The 13645-nt window shown below is 36.0% G+C and overlaps 1 protein-coding gene across 2 annotated transcripts; it reads left to right on the forward strand.

Annotated features, from left to right (window-relative positions):
- The first annotated feature begins 7611 nt into the window (after positions 1–7611).
- LOC125596862 (serine/threonine-protein kinase WNK2-like) lies at positions 7612–10420 on the forward strand. 2 transcript variants are annotated; one of them, XM_048771880.1, is made up of 7 exons: positions 7612–7847; positions 7932–7969; positions 8121–8348; positions 8443–8663; positions 8757–8914; positions 9148–9469; positions 9588–10420. In XM_048771880.1, exons 1-7 carry the CDS (start codon positions 7773–7775, stop codon positions 10313–10315), a joined length of 1770 nt encoding a protein of 589 aa, XP_048627837.1. In that variant the 5' UTR covers positions 7612–7772; the 3' UTR covers positions 10316–10420. The 2 variants fall into 2 exon arrangements, with proteins under 2 accessions (XP_048627837.1, XP_048627836.1); XM_048771879.1 differs by having other exon boundaries at positions 7614–7847; positions 9148–9514.
- Positions 10421–13645: the final 3225 nt, after the last annotated feature.

Below are 13645 nucleotides of genomic sequence, written 5' to 3' on the forward strand. Positions count from 1 at the left end.
TGATTTCCAGTTACTGTACTGTGGAGGTCCTTCCCTTTTTTTTTCTTTCTCCACCTCCAAAAATGATCGTTGTAAAGTTTCTCTTCTTCTCCATTTTATCAAACGCAACTCTGAACTTCAACGCTAAATTCAACATCAGTTAAAGGCAAGCTTCCCCTAGCCAGTCTACTTGAATTAACTTTCTGCTTAAATGATGTCAACATATTCCCTGAAGCTCTAACATAGACGATCGCATTACGAACTGCAGTCACATTCTCATCTCCATCAGCCATCCCATCCTTCATAGTCAAGTTAATGTTGTGTGCACTACATCTCAAATGCATGAATTCTCCATCTAAAACTAAAGTATCTTGAGACTGTGAAAAGAATTCACTCTGAAACCTTCTCAATGCAGATGAATTCTCAGTAGCATTGTCGACAGTAACACAAAATTTTTTACTGAGTCCCCAGTTAGCTAAGACCTCTAAAAGAACTCTAGAGATTGTCTGACCTTTGTGATCGATGACATGTTTGAACCCGATGATAAGCTTATTCAGTCGCCAAGAAGCATCAATGTAATGTGCAGTCACCACCATGTAACTTGCACATGTGAACAATAAAAAATACATTAAGATCAATTCAAAATTTTATAATAATACTAATAAATACTCATTGAAGATTGAAGAACTTACGGGTTACTTGAGCCACCCAAATATCAGTAGTGATGGATACTCTTTGCTTGTTTGCTTTAAAGCACTTCTTCATAGCAGCCTTCTTATGCAAATACATCTTCAAAATGTTTCTGGTTGATGTTTTCCTTGACACATGCTTCCATAATTTCATCTACACAAATAAAATATAATGCCAGATACTAATTAAGATAACTATGTCTAAGTTAGATAAGATAAGAGTAGAGTCTCATACCATGTTACATAAGTGTTTCCACGCTATACCTTCGATCTATGCTAATGGTAACTCCCCTATCACCATCATCTCATTGGTTGCTTCTCTGAAATTGTCTTCACTGACCTTTGCTTTCCACATATTGCAGTATTCATCAATGACATGCTGAGTAGAACTTTGGCAATCTGAATGTGCAAAGTATTGTTTGCATACGGTGAGATGCTTCAACAAGTTTGATGTTCCTGATTTTGATGCACAACAAAACTTCTTTTTACAGTAATGGCAAAGACATTTGTCACGATTTTCCTTTGTCCTTGTAATGGTTCCAAATTTTAGACCTCGGAGGAAGAATCCTTACAACTTTATTTCCATCTTGCATTGCTCCACTAGCTCTAGGGGATTCTTTACGCTTACCTCCACTATCAGGAGTAGGAAATTCTTGTTCATCATTGTCAAGATGAACTTGGTTAAGAGTTGATGATGAATCCATCTGAGACAAGTTAATAATAATAAGTTATCAATTCAACAAAGCTAAAACTGTAATCCTAAAACTCCTATCAAATTGTTTCTTAAAAAAGACTGAATCCTAAAACGCTTAATCAACATAAATCTAATCCTAACATAGATTGTATGAGATCGGAACAAGTCACAAACATGCATCAATTATTGATATGAACACAAAAGACTCGGATAGATTTCTCAAAATCAAGTCGTTACCTCAGATCGATTTCTCGAAATCAAAGATGGTGGAGGGGATAGAGAGAATTCCCAGTTTGTGATTTTGAACATATCACTCTTCAATCAAACACATTTGATTATAATAAGGGCTTAGGTTTTCAAAAATAGGAAGAAGAGAGATCACCCCTACAAGTTATGATGAAAGTAAACTTGGAAATAACAAAGCATGGTTTGTGTTTTGGTAATTGCCAAAATCTTATAATACAGGTATATACTTATCTACATAATACATATATTCGATTATTTTGAATTCTAATTCAGGTTTCGGATTAAACCAAACCATACCTGATAACCAAAGTATCAACATATCAAAACCGATTGGATATTTTGATGGATCCGTGACATGTCGGGTTCAGGTTCGGTTCCAGATTATGGATAATATGCCCATGCCTACATATTAGAATGATAATTTTTTTTGGTGGTTGCATGCAGAAGTGCAAATGACCAATGAATGTAGACTTAAATTTTACTTTTTGTCTTTTTTTTTTAGATAAAACACTTTATTAATCTTCTCGAAAGGGCGTAAGTAGTTAATACAAAGATGATTCAGATAAAATCTGTACGACGTAAGACTACCCAGTAACACTACAAAAGGATATACAGTCAGGTTACTTCACAAACTCCGGACCCCAAAGGACACACAGCCAAGTCGCTTGTCGTAACCTCAGACACGATACTCATGATCACCAACTGGTGATCGGTTAATCAGAGCGGGAGTACGTAGCCTCCGCTTCCTCCTCACTATTCAATCCACTGCCATCATTTAAGACCATACTAACTAACAACACAAAACATATACGATGACAAAACCACAAAGAACAACAACATGAACAACAACAAGAACAAACAACAATAATAACTCCAACATCACACCCAAGCACGAACATAACGAAACATAAAAAACTGATTCTGGAAGCAAATGCAAAGATGTTAAACTAGACTTTTGTACCTCCACAAAGAAGCGAAATAAAATTGCCAACATAGATCAATTGACCCGCGGTTGGCACTGGGAAGTATAACAACACAGGCTGTCACCACAAAACACGCAAAAGCCGTAGACCACCTCGGCCATCTTGTGTCAACGCCCTATGCCGCCTCCGATAACCAGAGGTCGGACCAACTTGATGCTGTAAACTTTGCCTCTGGTGACAACGAAGACAAACATATGAACGCTCGAGCCAAAACCTTAGGAGGGAGCCGCCACTGCCGCTTAAGCAAAGGTCAACAACAAAACCCGGCAAGGGATGAAAACTAGTGAAGAAGGCGGAACAAGCATTTGACAAGGAAGCCTTAGACGACTCCACGCCTATGATGCTTTGATGACCTTCACACGCCAAAATCAGGTCGAGAGCACCACCACACGATAATAGCCCCACACCTGCATGTGCCTCCGAGTTTAGGGAACCTTCGGAGCTAACCATGATGTTGATTGAGAAGTCTTCTGAGCCAGGACGCCCCAGAACCAAGCCGAAACTACAAATATGCGCCTCTCTGTCCAAATATGACGAGGCAGAGGACTAACTCCAACTTCACAACCTGAGCCGTGAAGAGCAGATCCGCACCACACACAACCAGATCTGGAAGAGTACCTCTCCTTCCCCTTCTGTTCTACCAAGGAACGCCGCCGAGAACCAAAATGCAATGAACCCACAAACCCTAAAAGCCGGCGCTTTTTCAGACCTTTGCCTTACCACCCTCTCCGCGTCTCCATAACGGAAGCTTGCCGACGGATCTGGTGGCCTCTCGAGCGGGACTGTAGCAGACGATGAACCAAATCTCAGAGCAGTCACGCATATCTAATGAAAGGCAAGGAGATGGGATAAGGGGCAAAGGAAAAAGGAGAGAAGAGAAATAGGAGACTCCTCCGGCGCCGACACTCACGATCCGAGAAGTTGCCTCTAACAAAAAGCAGAAGAAACATCTATTTTAGCGTGAAACATAGTGATATCGTGTATATACATGTATTATTAATTCATGCATGCATTATTCACCATCTAGCTATGACCAGATCTATTTATCCTTTTCAATGCTTCAACGAAATGGTTCAGGTAAAATCATACAAAAATAAGAACAAAATCCATTAGGATGAAGCTGGAACAAATTCTGAACAAGGACAAAAGGGGTAAAAAAAATCTAGAAAAGATCTCCTCTATTTTTAATTTAAAAATAACTTAAAAATAAATAAAAACAAGAGAGGAAATACCATAGGACCTAAGGACTTAAGCATATTTACTAACTTATGCCATTACTATCCTACTCAGATCCGATCCGGATCCAGACCAAGAATCCGACCCAAGTTTAACCCTAATCTTCTTCTTCTTCTTCTTCCTCCTCTTTCTTCTCCATTAATATTTTTCACCTTAAACAAAATTAAAAAAAAATCTTCAAACATCCACCAAATTTCTCTTTCTTATCCCAAATCGATCATCCATAGTCATATTTAATCAATTGTATCTTATCTAGAATCAGATTTCATCTTTTATGTAAGAGATTCAAGACAAAGAAGAACACATAGTATTACTAGTACAACTAGTAAAATTTCAACTATAACAACTCAAATTAGTATACCTAGTACAAGTACAACGAGTATAACTAGTATAAATAGATTGAGTATAAGCATTATAACTGATACAAGTAAAACATGTAAAACTAGTACAACTTTACAATTATTATGGTGATTTTTTATATATTTTTTTTGTTTTCAGAGGATAAAGATGATAGAAAAAAGGATGATGTAGAACCAATAAGACATGTTCTTCTAATCTTTTCCCGCCTGTATGTATCAAATACTTGAATAATATATTTTTAATAATATTGATTTGGATAATGATTTGTTTATAAGTTGTACTAGTTACACTAGTTGTACCATTTTCGGAAAAATATAATCTAAATATTTTTTCTCTTGAGGCCAAAAAATAGATGCGGAGCCAGAAAAATATTCAACCATTGTTCCAAAAAACACGAGTCACTTGAAAAAGAAGAAGGAGGGAGCGTCGGTGATGAGTAAAAGTGACTCACCCGCGATGAACAAAAAGAAGGACTCTACTGTGAAGAAGAGAGATGTCACAACAAAGAAGAATAAGAAAGACGCATTGAAGAAGAAAAGAGATGCGGAAAACAAGAGTGAATTCATGGCGAAGAAGAGGAAGCTCGACCGTAGTGTTCACGGTGGTCCTCGTCAAATCCAACCAAGCATGCTCGAAACCGTGAGAGAGAAACACATCTCCATTTGGTAAATAAAACATAGTCGTACCAGTTATACTAGTATAACATGTATTTTTTTCGTACTGATATGAATAATCCAGTTAACAAACCTTAAATATAAGGTATATAATGTAAGACATGACTTATTAGTCGTGTCAGTTACATAAGTTACATATTATACATGAATTCTATAATTTGTATACCAATTATATCAGTTATATTAGATTAATCATTTGTTAACATGTTTAGTTGTACGAGTTATAATGCGAGTTATACACATCCAAATGAGAGAAATTGTGTGGCCGTGATCGAACAAGGGATCCTATGGTTGAGAAAAAGAGGAAGTGGGACCCAGTCGAAAGAGAAAAGAAGTGGACAAAGATCGTGTGGTTCTGATTAAAGGAGATGTATGATGGTCTAATGGTTGGGAAGCACTTTCATGAAGGGTAGTATAGTTATTTACACTAAATAAAATAACATATAGTTGTACCAGTTTTCTAGTTGTACCGGCTGTACATAGTTGTACTAGTTTTTGAGTTGTACCAGTTTGTGTATAGTTGTACTTTAGCAATGAAATCGAAAAATATTAGTTGTACCATATAATAAATATAGTTACCTCAGATGTACCACCTATTTATGTTTACATGCATTTGCGCGGTTACAATGAAATCATCAATTTTGTAAAAATACATTTCATGAATGTTGGAATTCCAACAATTAAGTGGACAAACAAGTTAACAAACCTTAAAAGTATAAGGTAGACAATGTAAAATTACGGAGGTGTAATAATTTTCAAAAAAATTTCTAAAACTTCAAATAAATTAAGAGAAACTTCTGAGTACATACCAATTAAGATATTTGATTGTTTTTCTCATATGGAAACCAAATTGGTTTTGTTAATTTCTGAAATGTCAAAGTTGTACATGTTTTACCAGTAATACTCGCATATGTCTAGTTTTAGGGGATGTACCAATATTTTACATCATAGGTTTGTAAAAATATGTTCGATGTTTGTTTATCATAATAATATGGCTAATATATTTAACAAACCCTGTAATGTATAAAGTATATAATGTAAAATTAAGAGTATAATGTAGTAATTTAACAACAGTTTGAATATCTTAAATAAAATAGATGAAATTTTGTCATCATATACCAATTATGATATTTTACTTGTTTGTTATATATGTAAAACATGATTTATTAGTTGTGTCTAGTAACTATTATATATAAATTATAATATTTATATACTATTTATACCAGTTATATAATTTCTTAACATGTTTAGTTGTACGAGTTATACTAGTTATACTCAGTTGAAAGAGAGAATGTAATAGGAAAATGTGAGCCTGTAAGTTGTTTAAGTGGTTGAGATAAATAAAGAGAAGGAGAAAGAATGAGACATAAGTGTGAATCTGATGGCCAAGATTAAAATACATATATAAGATATAATGGTTAAGATTAAGCCATCATTATCATTAATGGCAAAATCGTCATTTACACAATCTGTGTCCTATGTAGATTAATTTAGGTGGCTGAAAATTTCTTTTAATCCATTTGTCCAATAAGAGATTAAAGTCCAGCTGATCACTCAGCCGAAAACAATGAACAAATCTATGCGAAACTTAACGTTCTAGGTTCTAGCTATACTAAAGGATAAAAGGATGAAAATGCAGTATAGAGGACTCGTGGAATTGGTAGCACATGTATTTCCCCGCTAGAAAGTAGCCATACCTAATCTTGGTTACTTTGGTATTAACACAAAAAATATAATTCAACAATCAATATAGACTACCACATATTAAAAGTTAGAACAATCGACAATCGACAAGCTACAACTAATAACTCATATATTCTGATAAGCTTTTCAATCCATCTGGTTTCACAAAACTGATGATTACAAACTTTAATATATATTTTTTGAACTTCAAACTTTAATATTTACACAACTTATTTTTCCTTTTCAATTCTTTTACGAAACAATATTTATATCTTTCTAAAGCATGTATATTTTATTAGTTCGTATTCGTTTATATCTTTCATCTTTTGTAAACTGAATTAACACAAAGAGAAAAAGATGAATTTTCACGTAAAATATTACGTGAATGTGAACAAAAGATAGTAATTAATACAAAAAGTGGGTTATGATTGGTCCATATGTGTCTTACTGTCTTAAACACCATCACCAAAAAAGGATACACTTCTATGTGTCGCCGTGACTCAGTCCCATGTGCTTTCTCTCGATCCGTGACATTAACTGCTCTACTATACGACAAAAATCCTTTTAGCCTTTACACACAAGTGTCGATAAACCAACAACTTCATTAGTTTTTGGTCAATTCCTTCCGGTTATCGAATACCGTACCGGTTTTTTGGAATTTAGCTTACCAAACCAATCAACCTTTTGCAGAAACGCAAAGCGTATTTATTATTATTTATATGTGGTCTTAAGACCTCTGTTTAGATTCTTCTACACCTCTCAAGTTGAATAATCTTCCCCTTCCTCCAAAGAAAAAAAAAAAGAATAAGGTTCCCCATTGTCAACCAAACAAGTCTCAATTTTATGTTTCTTCCTTAAATTAGATGACCGAAAAATCAAAATTTTCCGAATATTCTAATTGAAATGACGAATTTTGCATAGCTCGTACTAATGTTAGCTGAATGCAGTTTTCAAATAATTCTACGATAGTACAATTTGGTACTTATTGGTTGGTTAAACCGAAGAAACCCACTCGGTTTACTAAAACGTAAACCGACGCGTGGTATTGTGAAAAGGTGATTGGGTGAGAAGCCTAACTGGCTGTCTCTCGGCTGTGTCACTACTAGGTGGGCATCTAAAGAAAAAACCACTTGTTTCCTCATATTCTCTCTTTTTTTATAAAAAATATTAATCTTTTCTTCTTTTATCATCTCCAAAAACTCCAACATCTCTCGCTCAAAAAGGAGCCATGAATGGTGAAGAAAGCTTCGTTGAAGATTGCTCTGAGTTTATTGAAGTTGATCCTTCAGGAAGATATGGAAGAGTATGATTCTTCTGAACTTAATAGTTCATACTTCGTTATAATCGATTTGATTTGATTTTTATTTTTTATTTTGGTTTTGGACAGTACGAGGAAGTACTTGGCAAGGGAGCTTCGAAGACAGTGTAATCGCATTCATCTTCTCTCTTTGTCTTTCTTTCGAACAACCTTTTTTTTTGTTTGGTTGGGAACGTTCTCTCGTAACGTCACAAACTTTATTTATTATTTAATTAATTATTAATTTAATACAATCCAAAATTTTATTCTTCTATGCAGATACAGAGCTTTTGATGAGTACGAAGGGATAGAAGTGGCATGGAACCAAGTCAAGCTTCGAAATTTCACTAGGAATCCTGAGGAGTTAGAGAAATTCTTTAGAGAGATTCATCTGCTCAAGACCTTGAATCATCAGAACATCATGAGATTCTACACTTCTTGGGTTGATACTGACAATTTATCAATCAACTTTGTCACTGAACTCTTCACCTCCGGCACTCTCAGACAGTAATCAACTTGTGTCTTTGTTATCTATTTATCATTAATCTGAAATGGGTTCTTCAAAGTTTTAAGTCTTTTTTATGTCTTTGTGATATTATAGGTATAGGTTGAGACATAGAAGAGTCAACATTAAAGCAGTGAAGCAATGGTGTAAGCAGATTCTAAAAGGGCTTCTCTATCTCCATAGCTGCTCTCCTCCAATCATCCATAGAGATCTCAAATGTGATAACATCTTCATCAATGGAAACCAGGGAGAAGTCAAGATTGGTGACCTTGGACTCGCTGCCATTCTTCGTAAATCACATGCTGTTCGCTGCGTTGGTACTTTCGAGAACTTCACCGTTATTGGCTTTTTAATAATGTCTTTGAAACATAACTGGACCTACCTACTTATGTTTGTGTGTGTGTTTTAAGGAACCCCTGAGTTTATGGCACCAGAAGTGTATGATGAGGAGTACAATGAGCTGGTTGATGTATATGCTTTTGGAATGTGTGTATTAGAGATGGTCACTTTCGATTACCCTTACAGTGAATGCACTCACCCTGCACAAATCTACAAGAAAGTTACCTCGGTAAATAATCTTAAACATCAAACTTTTTATGTTATGCCTAGACCGGATTTGGGCACAGCCCAGTGAATTATTAGCATTGGCCCCAAAAAAATTTTAATTTTTTTTAAAATAGAGATAGATCCAAAATTATTTGATTTTTTTTAATTAAAGTTATTAAAAAATGTTTATAGCCCTCAAAATCTCAGATCCTTATATGTTGTCATGTCTTGGTTTAACATTCTTCATTACTTCAGGGGAAGAAGCCTGAAGCTTTCTACTTAGTGAAGGATCCTGAGGTTCGTGCCTTCGTTGAGAAATGTTTAGCCACCGTGACGTCTAGGCTTACTGCTTTGGAGCTTTTGCAAGACCCTTTCTTACAAGAAGATGTTAATGGATTTGATCTGAGACCTACTGATTACTACAACGGTTATGATGAACCTGGTGTGTTCCTTAGACAACCTCTCATAGATCCTCCTGATCAGCTTGAGCCACAGATATGTGAGATCAATCTTTTCGCTCAAGACGATGAGGAAGACTCTGACCATGTAGACATTTCGATCAAAGGGAAGAGAAACGGTAATGATGGGATCTTCTTGAGATTCAGAATCTCTGATGCAGAAGGTATTATTAAGATCACACACAAAGTTTCAATCTTTACGATGCTTATAAGATAATAGAACCTAATGTGTTACAGGACGTATAAGGAACATATACTTCCCGTTTGAGACGGCTATAGACACAGCGTGGAGTGTAGCAGAAGAGATGGTGTCTGAACTCGACATAACGAATCAAGACGTTGTGAAAATCGCGGAGATGATCGATGCGGAGATTGCTGCTTTGGTTCCTGACTGGAAGACTGATGATCACAACGTTACAGAAGGTGAAAAAAATGGAGGATTCTGTGGGAACTGTGCTACGAATGGGTATATACAAGAGACAGTATCATCAAACAGTGAACTCTCAGGGGAGAAACCTCACAACCATCATCATCAATTTGATGAGAGAAGCTGTTCTTCGGTACACGGTAGGTTCGAGGAGATAAGTTACCAAGTGGAAGGAGAAGAACAGCACGGAGATGGTGGTGATGTTGTTGTTGTTGTGTCTGGAGAAAGTAATAATAATAATAACAGGATTCACTACGCGGATATTTGGGGATTGAGAGATTCACGTTCTGATGATGGAGAAGAGGAGCAGGGTACGTCGGTGAGTTTGAGTTTGAGTTTGAGTTTGAGTAGGAGGAAGAAGGTGAGAGGTGAGTGGTGGTCGGAGAATGAGATAAGGAGAGAGTTGAGATGGCTTAAGGCAAGGCATAAGATTCAGCTTGATCATCAACGGGTATGTTGTGAGAAACCGACGGAGTCAGCTTCACCGCCTCTTCTTTACAGGGCGATCTCGCTTCCCGTCGACGCCGTTGATATATGAGATTGTATAAAGTCTAATTAAATGAGAACATCTAATCAAATGGCTTAAGAGCATGATTAACGGTAAAACCGTTTATGGGATCCTTAAATTTTTTTTTTTTGACTTTTTTTTGTTCTAAAAAAAAAAGAAAATTGAACCAATCGCATACCGCCACGTGTCAGGTGGAACCCGTAAACAGTGAAAAAACTGGCCCAAGAACGATCCTTAATTCGCGACTTTGGGGACCGTTTTTTTTTTAAATGGGGCCCACATATTAAAAAAGAACAGAAACCAGTTTTGGAAACCGCGATAATCATGCTCTAAGGGTTCAAATACATTACCGTCTCACATTTTAAATCTTTTGGTTTCAAACTCTAGTGTGGCATAGACCGGTTATACTGGAGTAGTTAAAAAGAGAACTGCAATTATGTTGTCCCAATAAAGTTGAAGTTTTTATTATTTCATGGATTTGTAATAGAAAATGAATATTTAATTCTTTAACTTACAGTTAATATTAAAAAAAAGTCTTCTGAAGAATAAGTATTAAAAAATAAAAACCTTCTTTTTCTCTACTCTAAAAGGATCGTCTGTATTTTGTTTTTATCATGTCGCTCTTGCATGTCGTTTAGTACGAGCACCAGATCAGGTCTCACCTCCTTTCAAGGATTCCATCTCAATAAGCTTCTTCCTCCTCTTGCTTTCTGTCATGGATCTAAAACCACCATTAGAAAACATAATCGTCATCTTTCAAGCAATAACTCCTTTTCCTCGATGTCTACTCATCCCACAACCACTCCAGAACTTCATTGGCCATCTAAGTGTCGCTGGTCAATGGAGTCTCCATTGCAAACAAAATCGATAGGTATGATCTCGCATGAAGAAACTATAGCCGGTTCAGACCTGTCGTCTACATGTCCGACATTGAGCGATGTTAATGAAGATATGGAATATCAAATAGATTTTATCGACCAAGGATTCAAGTGAAACCCAAACAATGGAAACAAAATGGAGGAAAGCGATTCTAATGTTTAACCAGTACTAGAGGCGGTCGGAGGTAATGTCACCTCTTGAGAGATCATTAGCCAACCGGAAAACGAAGATGATAGGTACACTTCAATCTATTGACCTCCCTCTGCTAACTACTACTTCTCCAGAGATGCCAATTGATTCTCCAATAGCTACTTTTATTCCTTTGATTGGAGTCTGGCTAAACTACTTGTTCTTATACCACTTACAACTCTTCCAACGCATGCAACACCAAGTGGTTTCGATCTTCAGTATCTTAACAATCTATTTGACTCTTTCTGACCAACACTGATTAATGCACTTGGACTAAACCAGAAGGAAAAAGACTACCCAAGTGTTGTAAGAGAGTTTCCTTGTACGCCGGTTCAGAAGATTCCGGTCGCTGAGCTTAAAGAGGATGAAACATTAAAATTTTCATGGGCAGCCAGAATGGACCCTGCTACCAAAAACCTCTATGGAGCGGCCAAACCAATTTTTTTATTTGATAGAACACCTCAGATAAAAATTTCTTCTCAGGTTCTTCGATTAGGACCACTGGACCAGAGAATAAAAAGGAATATATCATTGGCCACTTTCATTGTTACTCTCTTCCTCACGGGGATTTAATCCATGATCTGGTGAATACGTTGTAGGGTAAAAACTATGGAATATGATGAAGTTGAGTGACTCCTCTTACATGTTTCATATACCTCATGATTCAACTCAGTAATTCAAAGAGGTGTATGGCATGTTGATAACTGTTTGTAATCTGTTTCGCCTTGAAAATCAGTTAACTCATTCAAAATCCTTGAAGTATCAACAATTTCAGTGTGAGTAAATCTTAAAAATATTCCGGATAGTTGCTAATCATGATTGGGTCTCAGCATGTAGCGTTCGGACCTGGTGAGTCTATGCAAATACATAAACCTTGACTTGATCCGACTTGTTTGGGAGAAGCAAAGTTGTTGGTTGAAGTATAACTTGACAAATCTTTTCTAAAGCAAATTGCCTTAGATGACAAACAATGTGACATTTTCTTGGTGGATGTTGAGTATACATGGATTTTAAGTGTTTGCGGCAGATGAGGACATTTGGAACAATAAGAGAAAATGTTTCTATTTCCAACTGTCCAATTAAATGTGGGAATCCCACGCATGAGGATTATCCGCTGATGAACCTCATGGTGAAATGGAAAATGTACTAGCTCAGTCTACTGTTTCATCAAATCAATTCGTGTTACAAGCTGAAAATTCGGAGTCGAGTTTGGTCTCAACTAAAGAAACACAAGATAAACTTGCTGAACAGATTTTAAAACCTACTTAAAAAATGGTATTGAACATTTGCAATCACAACTGAGTGTTGAGCTGAAGGATCTCAGTACTCCAATAAATAACCTCATTTACTTTAAGGTATATATAGCCAAGGGCTCCAGCTCTCTTTTCAATTTATCACCATTAGCAGACTACTGCTCCAACTAAAACTATTATTATGGAAGAAATTCCATCCTTTGTTATTGTTCTCGAGGCCAACTTGGTTTCAACGGATAATTTTTTGATCTCTCTATACTCTCCTGCACATGGCAGCTTTCATGTCACTCAAATTGATTGAAATGAACAAAATGATGAAATATGGTATATGAATGATTCTACTAAAAAAATTAAAATTACTCTAAAAATTTCAAGATATGGAATGTAAAACGGTAAGAAAAAAGGGTAAAAGGGATTGTCTCTTCGTATCTTCTCAATTTTGATGGTTATTTCAAGAGAAATTGCACTCTACACACAAGCTTTATATGGTAATTAGGTACATACACAATTTACATTTCCAACGCATGTGTCAGCTGATTCAATTACCCTCTTACCCCCATTGTACTGTACACACATATATTTATTTAATATTTTTTTTTCGAAACTTCTCTATTAGCTCAAAAAATTGTGAATCTCGAATTTCTTTCGATTCCCCCATCCTAGATTCAGCTTTCATCCACACTTATAAGAACCAATTCCGAACTCAAATCTTTCATTTACATATATTCATCTCTTTTTCTCAATGGATCAGCCAATTCACCCTAAATTCATCTTTAATTTTTTCTGGTTCATCCTTTTTTCTCCCGAAAAAATAAAAATCTATTTTTTTTGGCTTTTATGATTTCATACTCTTATATCTCTCTCTCCATCTCCGCCGATTCCATCTCTTAACTTTTCCCTTTCCCTGTAAAAAAGAAGAGCCTTTCTCCTCCTCCTTCAATGCCACCATAAAACCCTAGAAGAAAGCTCATTCCATTAACTTCGTAATGATAAAATCTCATCTATGTTTCCTCTGTTTCCTCCTCTCCTCACTAAACTT

Source organism: Brassica napus, unplaced genomic scaffold (assembly GCF_020379485.1).
Source record: "Brassica napus cultivar Da-Ae unplaced genomic scaffold, Da-Ae ScsIHWf_1314;HRSCAF=1877, whole genome shotgun sequence".
Taxonomy (NCBI): Eukaryota; Viridiplantae; Streptophyta; class Magnoliopsida; order Brassicales; family Brassicaceae; genus Brassica; species Brassica napus.

Excerpts from the sequence above, each read along its gene's own strand:
- LOC125596862 (XM_048771879.1), top strand. The coding sequence starts at position 7,773 with ATGAATGGTGAAGAAAGCTTCGTTGAAGATTGCTCTGAGTTTATTGAA. Across the intron at positions 8,664-8,756 it reads ACATGCTGTTCGCTGCGTTG|GAACCCCTGAGTTTATGGCA; the intron begins GTACTTTCGAGA and ends GTGTGTTTTAAG. Across the intron at positions 8,915-9,147 it reads TCTACAAGAAAGTTACCTCG|GGGAAGAAGCCTGAAGCTTT; the intron begins GTAAATAATCTT and ends TCATTACTTCAG.